The 14419-nt window shown below is 41.3% G+C and overlaps 1 protein-coding gene across 1 annotated transcript in view; it reads right to left on the reverse strand.

Moving 5' to 3' along the window:
- ADAMTS17 (ADAM metallopeptidase with thrombospondin type 1 motif 17) overlaps nucleotides 1-14419 on the reverse strand; it is a 343084-nt gene that overhangs the window by 60352 nt on the left and 268313 nt on the right. Inside the window, exons 20-21 of the mRNA XM_042989202.1 lie at nucleotides 13403-13562; nucleotides 10683-10818 (exon numbers count right to left, since the gene is read on the reverse strand). Coding sequence (XP_042845136.1) covers nucleotides 10683-10818; nucleotides 13403-13562 — 296 coding nt within the window. The remainder of the gene's footprint in view (nucleotides 1-10682; nucleotides 10819-13402; nucleotides 13563-14419) is intronic.

Consider the following 14419-nt stretch of genomic DNA (forward strand, 5'->3'; position numbering starts at 1 on the left):
TATCTATTCAGATCCTTTATAATTGGGTTATGTGTCATTTTATTATTGAGTTGTAATAGTTCTTTATATATTCTAGATAGAAGGCTCTTATCAGATAGATGATTTGAAAATATATTTTCCCATTTGTGGGTTGTCTTTTCATTTGCTTAATTTTTTTTCACTTTTCTTGATATTTCAGGGTATCTCAGGACACAGTGGGAGCCTATTAGCACATAAGTTTATAATTTTGATTAAACCTAATTTATCTATTTTTCTTTTTTTGCTTGTACTTTTGCTGTCATATCTAATAAATCATACATAATAAAGATTTTTTTCCTGCTTTCTTTCAAGAATTTTATACATTTAGCTCTTTAGGTCTTTGATCATTGGGTTAATTTTCATATATGTGTGAGCCAGGTGTCCATCTTTATTCTTCTATGTGTGGACATAAAGTTGTCACAATACCATTTGTTGAAAAGACTGTTCTTTCCTCATTGAATCCTCTTGGCCATCTTGTCAACAGTCAATGAACAGTAAATGTGAGGGTCTATTTCTGGACTTTCAAATATATACCATGTTCTATATGTCTGTCTTTATTGTAACACACTATCTTGATTACCGTAGTTTTGTAGTAAGTTTTAAAGTTGGAAGTATGAATCTTCCAACTTCGTTCCTCTTTTTAAAGATTTTTTTTGACTATTCAGGGCCCTTTAAATTCCATTTGAATTTCAGGATCAGCTTATCCATTTGTGCAATAAAAATAGCTGGGATTTTGATAGAAATGGCATTGAATCTGTAGATCAATTTGTGGAATATTTCCACCTTCACAATATTAGGTTTTCCAAGCCATGAACATGGTACATCTTTCCATTTATTGAGATATTCTTTAATTTCTTTTAACAATGTTTTGTAGTTTTCAGAGTATGAGTTTTGCACCTCTTTTGTTAAATTTATTCTCAAATACTTTATTCTTTTTGATGCTATTGTAAATGGCATTTTTTAAACTTCATTTTTGGTTTGTTCACCATTACTGTAGAGCAATACAATTGATTTTAGCTTATTGATCTTATATCTTGCAACCTTACTGTATTTATTGGTTCTAATACTTTTTTTAGTGGATTCCTTAGAATATTCTACATTCAAGATCATGACAGCTGTAAAGAGAGGTAGTTTTACTTCCTCACTTCCAATCTGGATGCCTTTTATTTCATTTTCTTATCTAAATGTCCTGGCTAGAATCTCCAGTAAAATGTAGAATAGAAGTGGCCAGAATATTGTGTCTTATTCTTGTTCCTAGGGGAAAAACATACAGTCTTTCACCATTAAGTATGATGTTAGTTGTGGATTTCTTATAGATGCCCTTTATCAGGTTGAGGAAATTCTCTTCCAATTCTAGTTTGTTGAATTTTGTTTTGTTTTGTTTGTTTTTTTAAATCACAAAAAGGTCTTGGGTTTTGTCAAAAGCTTTTTCTGCATCTATTGAGATAATCATGTTTAAAAAATTATTTCATTGATATAATGTGTTACATTAATTCATTTTCAAATGATCAATCAACCCTGCATTCTTGGGATAAGACCCACTTGGTCATGGCGTATAATCCTTTTTATGTGTTGCTGGATATGGTTTGCTTGCATTTTGTTGAAGATTTTTCATTAATATTTGTTTAATGTTTAATTATTTATTTTGAAAGAGCATGCATGCAAATGGGGGAGGGGCAGAGAGAGGGAGAGAGAGAATCCCAAGCAGGCTCCATGCTGTCAGCACACAGGTGGATGCGGGGCTTGACCTCACAAAAGATCATGACCTGAGCTGATACTGAGTAAGCCACCGACTTTAACCGACTGAGCCACCCAGGTGCCCCTCATCAATGCTCATAAGAGATACTGGTTTGTAGTAATTTTTTCTAGTGATGTCTTTGTCCGGTTTTATTATCTGGGTAATACTGGCTTCATAGAATAAACTGGGAAGTATTCCCTCCTCTTCTATTTTTTTGGAAGAGTTTGTGCAGGATTGGTGTTAATTCTGCTTTAAATATGTGGTAGAATTTGTAAGTGAAGGCTACTGGTCCTGGGTTTTTCTTTTTGGGAAGCTTTTTGATTAGTAATTTAATCTACTTACTTGTTATGGGTCTATTCAGATTTTCTATTTCTTCTTTATTCAATTTTGGTAGCTTGTATCTTTCTAGGAATTTGTCCATTTTATGTTATCAAATTTATTGGCATACAACTGTTTGTAGTATTCCCTTATAACCTCTTTCATTTCTAATTTTAGTAATTTGAGTCTTCTCTCATTTTTTTTCTTGGTTGATCTAGCTAAATATCATTGTTTTATTTTTGTTCTCTTCATATAATCAACTTTTGGTCTGACTTTTTATTGTTTTTCTACTCTCTATTTCAAATATCACCACCCACCCACCCCCAGCGATAAAATTTGCCCTAAGGACTACTTTAGCTGCATTGTCTAACTTTGATATGTTGTATCTTCATTTTCATTCTTCTGAAAGTATTTTGTAAATTCCCTCATGATTTCTCTTTGATGCAATTGCTATTTAGGAAGTTTTGTGCTTTTTTTTTTTTTTATTTCCATGCATTTGCAAATTTCCAAAATTTCTTTCTGTTGTTGATTTCTAACTTTATCCCATTAAGGTAAGAGAATATACTTTGCATTATTTCAGTCCCTTTACATTTGTTGAGGTTTATTAAACGGCCTAGATGATGGTCTATCCTGCGGAATGTTTCACACGCACATAAGAAGAATGTATATTCTGCTCTCGTTGGGTAGTGCTCTATAGATACCTCTTAGGTCTAGTAGGTTTATAGTGTTGTTCAAGTCTTATACTTCCTTATTGATATTTTCTAGTTTTAAAAATCCATTACTGAAAGTCTGGCATTAAAGTCTCTAATATGGTTGAACTATTTTTCTCTTTATATTGTATATTTTAGGGCTCTGTTATTAGGTACAGACACATTTATAATTGTTATATCTTTGATGGACTGCCCTATACCATTATAAAATACTTTTTATTTCTAGCAATTTGTTTTGTTTTAAAGTCTATTTTGTCTGGTATTTGTATAGGTACTCCTGATTTAAAAAAACATTTTTTTTTATGTTTATTTATTTTTGAGACAGAGAGAGACAGAGCATGAACAGGGGAGGGGCAGAGAGAGAGGGAGACACAGAATCTGAAACGGGCTCCAGGCTCTGAGCTGTCAGCACAGAGCCCGACGCAGGGCTTGAACTCACGCACCATGAAATCATGACCTGAGCTGAAGTCAGACGCTTAACCGACTGAGCCACCCAGGTGCCCCAAGGTATCCCGATAAAAATCAGCGTCCCGATTTTTTATGGTTTCTTTTTGTGACACATCTTTTTCCATCCTTTTACTTTGAAAAGTCTTTGTATACAAATAAGGAGGAAAGAATAATACTTTTCTAGAAAAAATCAGTTATATCTACGGACTATTTATTCCTGTAAGAGAGCCAGCCAGCACAGAACTGTCATCAGTGGCTTTCATGAGAAGGGGTTAATAATCTGGGAAGCTGCCACCAAGCATACCCCAACCTCAGTTCTGAAATATCTCCAGAGATTCTACAAGTCAGAAATACTTCATTGTCTACTCCCACTGTAGAGCCATTCCTTCTTGGTCTGATGTTTTCTTTTTCCTCTAGAACGTGGAGAGTACATATTTCCCTCTCATTTCTTTACTGTGATCTTGGTCGTATTTGTTTTTATTCCTCAGACTGAGTTTCAACTTTGCAATTTACTTGTCCTTTTTTGTAATTGCAGCATAAAAAAAAATCAATGCAAACATTGAGTGCTCAATGCTCTTTATATTTTAATACTCAGAAAGTCAGAAAGAGAGAAGGACTTTTAATGGACCCCAGGGTCTACATGTAAAATATTTCTTGACAGGAGAATTCTGTTACCTGTGGAACTCATATCTCGGAATTCTCTTGTCCTCTGTAATAATCAAAGGACAGGGATGTTCAAATAATCAAATGGTTAAGTATGGCGGAAAAGAAGAAAATTGCATCTTCAAATTCAAAATAGTACTCTGAAATGCTTTCTCTTTCTCCATCTGGAATGTTTCCTAATTTAAACAAATAACTAAAAGCTTCAAAGCTTTACTATTTAATTTAAATATGAGTGAAATTCTGGAATTTGATTAGTGTTGGAAAACAGATCTGGAATCCATCTAAATTTCTCCTCACCATTCCCATACCGATAAGGCATGTAAGAGATCAGTAATGCTATTTGCTATCTTTCCTTTTCAGGCACTGTTATTTCATATGGTTTGTGGGGTGCCCCTCATCGTAGACCTGTGGACATATGCTAAGGTGTCTGAAAAGTGGGCCAAGCCTGAAAGAGGGGAGTCCCACTCTGAAGATCCCCAGGCTATCACTGTTGACTTGTAGTAACATACAACCATAGGCCTTGCCCTCCTGCCCATGAGCAGTCCTGCATCATGGGCTCCTTTTCTGCCACAGGGGGCAGTCAGTGCCAAAGGTGGCCTCCTCTGGCCTCCCACATCCAGGGCATGGTAGATAGAGATGTGGCAATTAGATTTACCTGTTTTATTTTCCAAGAAAGCAGTAAACTTAAAAGCTTAACGTTTTAGACTGGCTAGAAATGGATTAAACAATGTTTCTGTTCAGATTTTGGCTGTGTCTAAAGATCCACATGTTCTAGGTTTCATTCTTAAGTCATGATCTCACACACACACACACACACACACACACACACACACACACACACACACGAATATGCTTTCATAAAAACAGGAGGGGTTCCATTCCATTTTAACTAAAACAAGGCACACCTGGTTAAGATAATGAGCAAAGAGGACAAATTTAAAATCCAAATACACTTCCTTACAGATGACTATTCAATTCAACTGGCAGTACAATATTAGATATTCTTTTCTGAATCACTGTAATTCAATGTACAGTACAGTATGTACTGTCTGGGATGAAGTTCAAATCATAAATACTATGGGAAACATCTAATAGCTTGGAATGGCCTTTGCAAGTGGCCAATAAGCTCTAAGAGACTGCAAACATATTAAATCTGGTGAAGCATGAGCTATGTGTTCCAGAATGAGCCCATCTCCCTGTCATACCCCACCTCCTTACTCCAGCACTATCTGGGACTGGGTCTTAAGGAGCTGGCACATGGTGTTACTCTTTGGATGCCAAATGATGGTGGGGCCTCTTCCCTGCAGACTGTGGTCAGCAAGGTGAAGGCTGCTGGCCACAGTCATAACAGCTGAGCTGATCTGTGATTTCTGCCTCTCCTGCCAATGTCGGGCCAGATTTGCCGATGTGTTTGTGTTGGTGTGCAAGATGCTGGAGAGAGGCCATCTGCCCTGCGTGTCAGATTCCAGATTCCGTATGGTTATGGCAGGGTTTGGGAGAAGTATCCACAGAGCTAGGGGCAGGATTAGAATAAAGAGGTGCTAATGGTGTGCAGTTGGGAAGGTAAAGGAAACTGTCGGGAACTTGATGGAAAAAGAGGGTTGAAGAAAATTAAAGAAAGATCAGGGGAAATAAAGAAAAATATAAGGGAGAAGACAAACATTGCTGTTGTTTTAAAGGTCAAGGAGTAACAATAATATAGAAAGGCTCTTTCACCTTGCCAGATTCAACAGTGAGTTGCATTTTGGCTCCTTCAATAAAATTTACACCATTGGGATCTTGGGCTCTCCTTCCAGGTTACAGGCTCTGTCTTCCAGTCATGCCCATCCCACCTGAAACAGTCATTTATTCTCCAGATGCTATACATCTCCACACTCACCCCCTTCACTAAGGTCCAGTTTTTACTTACAGATTAAATCTCTTTCTGATTATTTAGCACTAGTTTTCTGAGGCCAATCTCTTCACTTTTCTTCACCTTCGTCCATACTGCTATATGTTCTGAAGACAGGTCAACTAGATCACGCTATGCAAGAATTCAAGTTTTATTGTTCAAATATATGTGTGTGTACATACATATGTGCATATGTATATATCTCTATATAACATTTGCATATATAGTGTATGTATGTGTGTATATACATACATGTGTGTGCATCTGTGTGCTTAAATATAAATAAATATAACTAAGATTTATAGGAATTTTAAAATCTATCAGATCATGTTTCTTCAAACAATATTCTTTGATAAGCCATGGCAGTTCATTTTCATGAGTCCACACTTTAAGAATCAGTACAAAGTCAGATGGTTTAAAATATAAACAAACAAACAACAAATAAAACCAGACTAAAAGAGGCATCCAGGCTTTCTTTTCTAGGCTCTGAGACAAATTTCAGGTGCTGTCTTCTATCAATTTCATTTTATCCTCTGCTCTTGGAAACTCCACTCATTCTTTAAGTCTGATTCATATGATTTTACAGAGTCAGGAAGGGGGTCAGAGAGGAAAAAAAGATGACCCAGAAAGGTAGGTCAGAGAGGGGGAGGGAGAAACCAAGTCACATGAGAACAAGGAACCTGTGTGTCTTTCTTACTTCTAAATACCTTGGTACTTAGAACAGGGCCTGGTGAATGGGATGGTACTCAACAAATACATGCCAGATGAGGGAAATTACTGATGTTGTACCGTGCACTTAGGGTCAGGTTGGGTGCTTTTACATTTATTTATTTTTGAGAGACAGAGAGAGAGCACAAGTTGGGGAGGGGCAGAGAGAGAATGAGACACAGCATCTGAAGTAGGCTCCAGGCTCTGAGCTGTCAGTACAGCGCTTGACATGGGACTGGAACTCACAAACTGTGAGACCATGACCTGAGCCGAAAATGGAAGCTTAACTGCTTAGCGATTGAGCCACCCAGGCGCGCCAGGCTGGGTGCTTTTAAAAAGAGTACTGAACAACTGGGCAATAAAAAGTAACTAGGTATAACAACATGTTCTTCTTTGTGTAATAAGAGCACGTATTTCCTGAGGCAGTACCTTTAGAACTTGGGCTCATGCTGAGGCTGTGGTCCCAAAGTCCCAGAGGGCAGAGCAAGGGTAAGCAGTAATCTAAGGTGGGGCCAAGTCTGGCCTGCAGACTGTTTTCCTACAACCCAGGAGTTGAAAATAGGTTTTTACATTTTTAAAAGGGTTATAAACAAAACAAAGAAAAACAGACATCAGAAACCTTATGTGGCCTGTAAAACCAAAACTACTTATTATCTAGCCCTTAACAGAAAAAGTTTGCTAACCCTCGTGCTAAGGAGATACTAAAAATGTGCCTCTGAGCTTACTTTTAGTCTAAAGTGTGTTTGGCTTGAACTTGTGTTCAACCACGGTGAGACTGCAGGCCTGTGGTCTGTCAGAATGCTCTGTGAGCACACGCACGCGCGCGCGCGCGCGCGCACACACACACACACACACACACACACACACACACACACACTCGATGTTCTCCATCCAAACTTAGAGCAGCTCCGTAGCACTGAATTATAGAGTTTATACCTTTGTTAATTCATGCTTGGTGATGTGACTTTTGTAGGTGTTTTCCGACATGATTTTCTCGTTAGAGTTTCACAGTGCAACAAAGTCCCTTCCTAGAATATCTGTGTGTGGCAAAATCATAAAGGTGTTGCATGTAATATGGTGTAATGATCACAGAGCTTTGGATTCATCTGGAATCTAGCTGAAATGCTCAAGGCATAACCTAATTACCTCCCTTCTGTCTTTCATTAAAGCTGGGAAATTTTTGGTCATTGTTTATGATTATTTTCTGCCCTAATCTTCCCCTCTTCCCCTTCTCTGACTCTAATTACATTTATGTTAGGATGCCTGATATTATGGCACAGATCATGGAGTCTCTGTCACTGTCAACAATCTTTTCTTTCCATTTTCCAGATGGATAATTTCTATTCTTCTATCTTTAAGTTCATTGATTTTTTTTTTTTTTTTCATCATCTGCTGTTAGGCCCATCAAGTGATTTTTTAAAAAAAATTTCAGACACTATATTTCTCAGTGCTAAAATTTGGTTTGCTTTTAGAGTGTCTCTTTTTTGTGCTTAGGTTTCCTATATGTTCATTGATTGTGGCTATATTTTTTCTTATGTCTTTGAGCATAATTATAATAGCTGCTTTGAAATTATTATCTATTAATCTCAATATATGTGTCCTCTTGCAGTCAGTTTCCTTTAATGTATGGGTCACATGTTTCTGGGTTTTTTTTTTTTGTATGTCTAGTAATTTTGGACCGTATCTTGAACATTGTGACTGCTATGTTAATCTATAGCAGTGCAGTTCAATAGAATTAACACATGAGCCATATATGTAATTTTAATTTTCTATTATCCATATTAAAAAATTAAAAAGAAATTGGCGAATTTTACTAATATATTGCATTTAACCCAATGTATTCAAAATATAACTATCTCAACATGTAATCAGTATTAAAAATTACTAAGATATTTCACAATCTCTTTCCATACTAAACCTTTGAAATCAGGTGTATACTTTTACAGCACATTTCAATTTGGACAACACTGCTACCAAAGATGGTTATGTGCTCAGCACAGTTAGGAGTATCATTAGTGAAGAATATTGAGAAGTGGTCCAATAAAAGTAACCCCATCATTTAAATTCTATTCGTTGGCATTCTGCAGAGATACTGAGGGCCTACTAGGATATGAAGAAGGAAAGAGTACACTGGGCTTCTCTTCCCCATCACATAGGTGTCTCAATGCAATCAGAGAAACTCTGATTCCATGTTTTATATTATTTGGCTTATGTGCATAATTTTAGAAATATTTGGACGCTAAAATAGTTTGAAAACATAAATGATTTTAAAACAGGATTCTTAGAGCACCTGGGTGGCTCACTCAGTTAAGCATCTGACTTGATTTCGGCTCAGGTCATGATCTAATGGTTGTGAGATCGAGTCCTGCATTGGGCTCTGCACTGAGCGTGGAGCCTGCTTGGGATTCTCTCTCTCCCTTTGCCCCTCCCCTGCTTGCACACACACAAAATAAAACAAAATAAAATAAAATAAAGGGTGTCTGGGTAGCTCACTTGGTTAACCGTCTGACTTTGGCTCAGGTCATGATCTCACGGTTTGTGGGTTTGAGCCCCACGTTGGGCTCTGTGCTGACAGCTTGGAGCCTGAAGCCTGCTTCTGATTCTGTGTCTCCCTCTCTCTCTGCCTGTCCCCTGCTCACACTCTGTCTCTCAAAAATAAATAAATGTAAAAATATAAAATAAAATAAAATAAAATAAAATAAAATAAAATAAAATAAAATGATTCTTGAATGGATTCCTAAGACCATTCTTGCTCAGTCATGCCCTTGAGCCCATGCTGACCTGTCCTCTTCTAGATTCACTTATCCTACTTTCCAATATGTCACAGAGCTGGGCTGTCTCTGTGACCTGTCTGATCTTTGAGTCTTCACGGTGGCAAGGCCTTCCTTCTTTGGTCCTGGGTGTGTGTGTGGTTGATTCATTCACCAATTGATGCATTTGTGGGATGGCTGCTCATACCAAAGATGCTCGGGGAGACTTCTGAGAGTGAGCCATTCCTCATGGCCTTCAGTGTTAGGGTGGAATTTTATTCTTTCGTTTAAATTGAAGTATAATTAACATACAGCACTATATTAGTTTCACATGTACAACATAACAATTCAGTAATTCTATATATTGCTCACCACAATAAGTGTAGTCACCATCTGTCACCAAACAACACCCCTACCATCTTATTGACTATATTCCCTATGCTGCGACTTTTATCTCCATGTCTTATTTATTTTGTAACTGGAAGTTTGTACCTCTTAATCCCCCTCACCTATTTCCCCTTGCCACCCACCTTCATCCTTAAGTTGCCATGGACCACACACAACCCAAGAGTAAGTCTCACCTCTTGCTTTCCCTCTTATCTTCCCTCTCTCACTCATACACGCTTTACCAGTTTGACAAAGCAAAGGAGGTTGGCACGAAAACCAAAATGCTTTGTGAAACTTTTGTGCCAGGTGAGAGGCACAAGTTGGTCTTAAAAAGCTGCCATGTCAAAAGTCCAGCTTCTTTATAAAAGGAAAACATGCAGAGAACCACGAAGCAAAAACCATGTACCGCAACCCAGAGCAGAATGGGAGGCCAGGGGTGATATTACACACTCTAACAACCACAGCGCTATGCAAAGTCTCACTGAAATGGCCGGAAATAAGGAGGCTGAACTGACAAACACGTTTCACACAACTCATCTCGGTTGACAGCCCAAGAAAATTCACTCCAGAGCACATGAGAAACATGGCCACGAAAGCTGGGGTTGGCAACAGACCTCCTGATGGGTTCTAAACAATGTACAGCAAGATCCACACTCACTGGTGTTAGTTTCAGCCACTGAAACAGATCAACCACAGACACTAACCTGTGTTATTTACTCATGGGTTCTCACACTCGGACTTCGATTTCCTTTTTCTCCAAGACAAAATAACTTGGCGGGAGCTGACATGTATCAGTTGAAAGCATGTGATGATTTTTTCTGCATGAGATGTTCTTAGTGGCCTGCTAAAAAATACCTTCTAGCTAGGATTGTACATTTTTATCAGACCTCTCGCCAGAAAGTCAGTATTTCGAGCAAGCAGAAATCACTTGCCAACAACAAGAGAATGTGGCAGAGAGAGGTACTGTGGTGTTAACTGTATCTCACCCCCCAACTCATAGGTGCTTCTATCCCAACCCTGGAGGGTCCAAGTTTGAGAACACAGTGACTTACCGTGATTGGCACGGGTGTGAGTTGCACCTTCGGACCTGGGGCTCTGGACGGCTTGCTTGAGGACAGTCACTGTCATTCACCAGAGTTGTGGTCTTGTTAACAATCCGTGTGCAGGACACAATGGTTCTGCGTTCCCCTGGAAACCAAACACAGGGAACTGAGAGGCTGTGGCTACACACACCTGGAAAGGCCGTTCATTGATGCGGATGGAGGAACATTCAGGTGCGTCTTTTGATCAGTTTGCCATTTTAAAGTGGCTGTTGTAATGCTTTATTGGTTGTCAGAGAGAAAGAACCATAAGGTTAGGGATGAGAGTGTGTAAGACATGACAAGGGGCACCATGGGGCAGGAGGAAGATTCTAGAACAGGATCAGAAAGAGGCAACACCTCAGATTAGCTATGTGCTTAGACAGCTTGGGATTCATTGAGGCCAGAGTTCTGATTAGGCTCTTTAATTTCCAACAAAGATTGCCAATCTCTTTATCCGTTCCTTTGATATTTAAAGTCTATGCAGGTCTGGTCTTGATTAATTACCTGTACATCAGCCCTCACCAGAAGATCACGGCTCCCTATTACCGAATTCCTATGTGTTGGAGAGAAGTGAGAAGCAGAGGGGCTGGTCTGAAGGACACACAGACCTGCATCGTCCAGGCAGGCAATCTCGAGCCAATCTGAGAATCTGTTTCACCAACTACTACTTGTCCAGGGTATCACTTGCATTTGGGAACTTCACTAACTGGTTATCCCAGATGGGTGTAGCCATTCTCTGGGTGTCCCCAAAGCACCCTACACACTGCTTGGTCATGACTTTGCCACGGAGGCAGATGATAGGGAGCAGGGAGGGTAGTTTCTGGAGTCAGGCAGCCTGGGTTCAAACTTGGCTCCATCACTAGCATAATGATCACCGTATCAGCAGCCAGCCACCATGCTTCTGTGCCTCGATCTTCTCAACCAGGCTGGTTTATTTAACCCCCATGCCTTACGGTGTTCCAGGGATGGTTAAAATTAAGCGATACATATAAAGTATTTAGAACAGAGCCTAGCAAGGGTTAACACTCCATGTTAGCTGTATTTTATTTTCATTGTTATTTGGGAAGTATGGCAATAAAAGATTAAGAGGATGTCAAGGACAACTATTTGGACCCCAGATTTCTCGCTTGGTCTCCTGGAGAATTTGTCCTTTAGGGATGCCTCAAAAGTGTGGAGTCCTGAATTATACCATCAACTGTTACTGCCTGCAACTGCAGCCTTGGGTGAGTGCAGAAAGCATGGGGCCGTCTCAAGCCACATTTTCGTTTTGGCTGCAGGTCTGACAATGGTGAGTCATTGGTCGTCATCTGACAACCTGAGAGTCACTGGTGTCATAAAAGAATGCCACTGGGCCAACAGTGACAGCAGAACAGTACCCCCTGCCCCACCCGCCCCCAGCTGAGGGGAGGCTGCTAACTGCTCCATTTGGGCCATGCTTTGTTTGCCCAAGAAAAAAGTCTGGCAATTAGGGGTATGGGAGTTGCTGGATTTGGAGGTTGCAGGGACATTGGCACAGGGGGACAGCTGAGGGATGGGGGGCTCCTAGGGAGAAGTGCAAAGTGGGACAACGACAGGGCTGATGAGGGTTCCTGAAGCTATGCCAACTGCCAGGGCTGCCTGAGGAACAGGCTAAGAACAAACAGCAAGGGCAGTTAGCCAAGATGTGCAGGAGAAGGAAGGAATTCACAGCTGGCCCTGGCAGTGTCTGATGGCCCAATGATGTTATGGCTAGAATTCCTACCTATTAGAAATGGGACAAGTCACTAAATGGTAAGCAATCCTCTACATATTAGATACCTGACCAACACCATCTTAGCGGTCAATAGCCATGTGGGATTGGGTATTGGTGGGGCCATCCCACTCTCTGGGCTGGCATTCCAGAGTCTAGGTGAACTCTCCATCCTAACTCTGTGCCCATAAAACCCCATACATCCTGTGTCCCACCTCTCATCACTGGGCTGTGTGTCCTATCAGGGTGACAAATTGCCCTGTCCCAAGGGGCTGCTGGCTAAGAGTTCAGAATGGCTTCCTACTGCTCCCCCTAAACCTCCCCGTAATGAATATGGTGCCTTTTGCCGATACTAATTTTTGCAGTATGGCAGTTCCTTCCCTGCAGTAGGCATAGGGGCCGATCACTCTATTTGAGAGGTGAGAAAATTTTAGTATAGATAGGGTAAGTCATTTGCTAATATATGGCAGCAAATTGTGACTCAGCCAGGACTCATGCTCAGAATGTTTCATCAGACTCGTGGGGCTTTTTCCTTCTGCTGTATCCTGTAGTGGGACACCTGTGGCAAAAAGGAAAGAGTATTTCGGGGCAACACATCTGGTTCCCTTCCACCAAACAGTAACAAGTGAAGGTCTATCCTGTTCATCCCCAGGGTCACTCACCTGTCATACCTGTGATGTATCTGCATAGCGGCCAAACCTCCACTCAGGTCAGAGTCCAAGGGCCCTGGGCCATAGGCAAAGCAGCCTTGGGGGCACAGCTCCAACACGGAGGAATTTGGAAGGCTACACAAGTGTTTTGCAGAGAGAGTTCACTGGGGTGCGCTTAAGTTTCCCGGGAAATACAGGTGACGTGGCCAGCCCTTCTCGTGCCCTCTGCACTGGCTGCCGAGTGCCTCGAGTTCACAGCCTTCCTTGAGCAAAACCCCACACCCCATGGGCGCGTGACCCCGGATGCTCACCTCCTCCGCACTGCACGCTGCACCCTTCCCAGCCGCTGTGGGTCCAGATGAACAAAGAGTCCTGGGGTTTTTCCGGCTCGCTTTGATTTTCGGCAGTGTAGTTTACAGGAACGGTGTACTCGTAATGGATTCCATAATTTTGGTCATGAAATAACAACACCTGGATCAGCAGCAAAATAAAAGGCCATTCTGGAATCAAGCGGAAGCATCCGGGCTTGCTGAATTTGCAAACCAGGCCGCCCTTGGGGCTGTCTCTCTACCAGGGTAACCAGTTCGTTTCTGGGTTTCAAAACACGTTCAGTCTAGGGGCACCCCCTTATTTGGGTCTTGGCTTCCTCAGATACTCAACTCAGGGGCTGGAGTGTATGTGGACCATCAGCAGGGAGCTCTGCCCCTTCCCATTGGAGACAGGACCAGTTTGGACGAGGAATTTGGAGACAGGCAAATTTGCGGGCTCTCACTGAACTCTATGTGGAGAGCCCCTCGCTGCAGAGAAAAGAGCCTGTTTCCGCATACTCACCCACGAAGCTGCCCTTGCAGGCAAGAAAGACACAAACATACTGTTTTTCCCTAAAAAGGCATGTGAACAAGTAGGGTTATTCTACTTCTTTGAGAATGAACATCACTCTTCATTCCCCTAGCGCCGGTCATTGCCACATGGAAGGCAGGCTCAAGGGCAAACACAGCCCACCACAGAGGAGCCTTGGGGACTTCTGTTTAGGAGTCCAAGGACGCACGAGCCTTCTTGCTGCCACAGGAGTTAGGATGCCGATGCCCACGGGGTGACAGGGGCCTGGCTCGAGGCTGAAAGCTCAAAGTGAGGGGCGGGGAGCCATCCTGCAGCTTGGGGACCCTTGGGTCTGAAATCCTGGTGAGTGAGCAGATGGACGGGCCTGCTCTTCGTATGACAAGGCATCACAAGCCCTGTAAAGACAGAAGTGCTCTCTCAGCTTTGTTTCTCGACACACACGCTTTGGTGCAGAACAAGCCTTCTTGCGGGAGCCTGGCTGGAGGTGA

The sequence above is a fragment of the Panthera tigris genome, chromosome B3 (genome assembly GCF_018350195.1).
Source record: "Panthera tigris isolate Pti1 chromosome B3, P.tigris_Pti1_mat1.1, whole genome shotgun sequence".
Classification (NCBI taxonomy): Eukaryota; Metazoa; Chordata; class Mammalia; order Carnivora; family Felidae; genus Panthera; species Panthera tigris.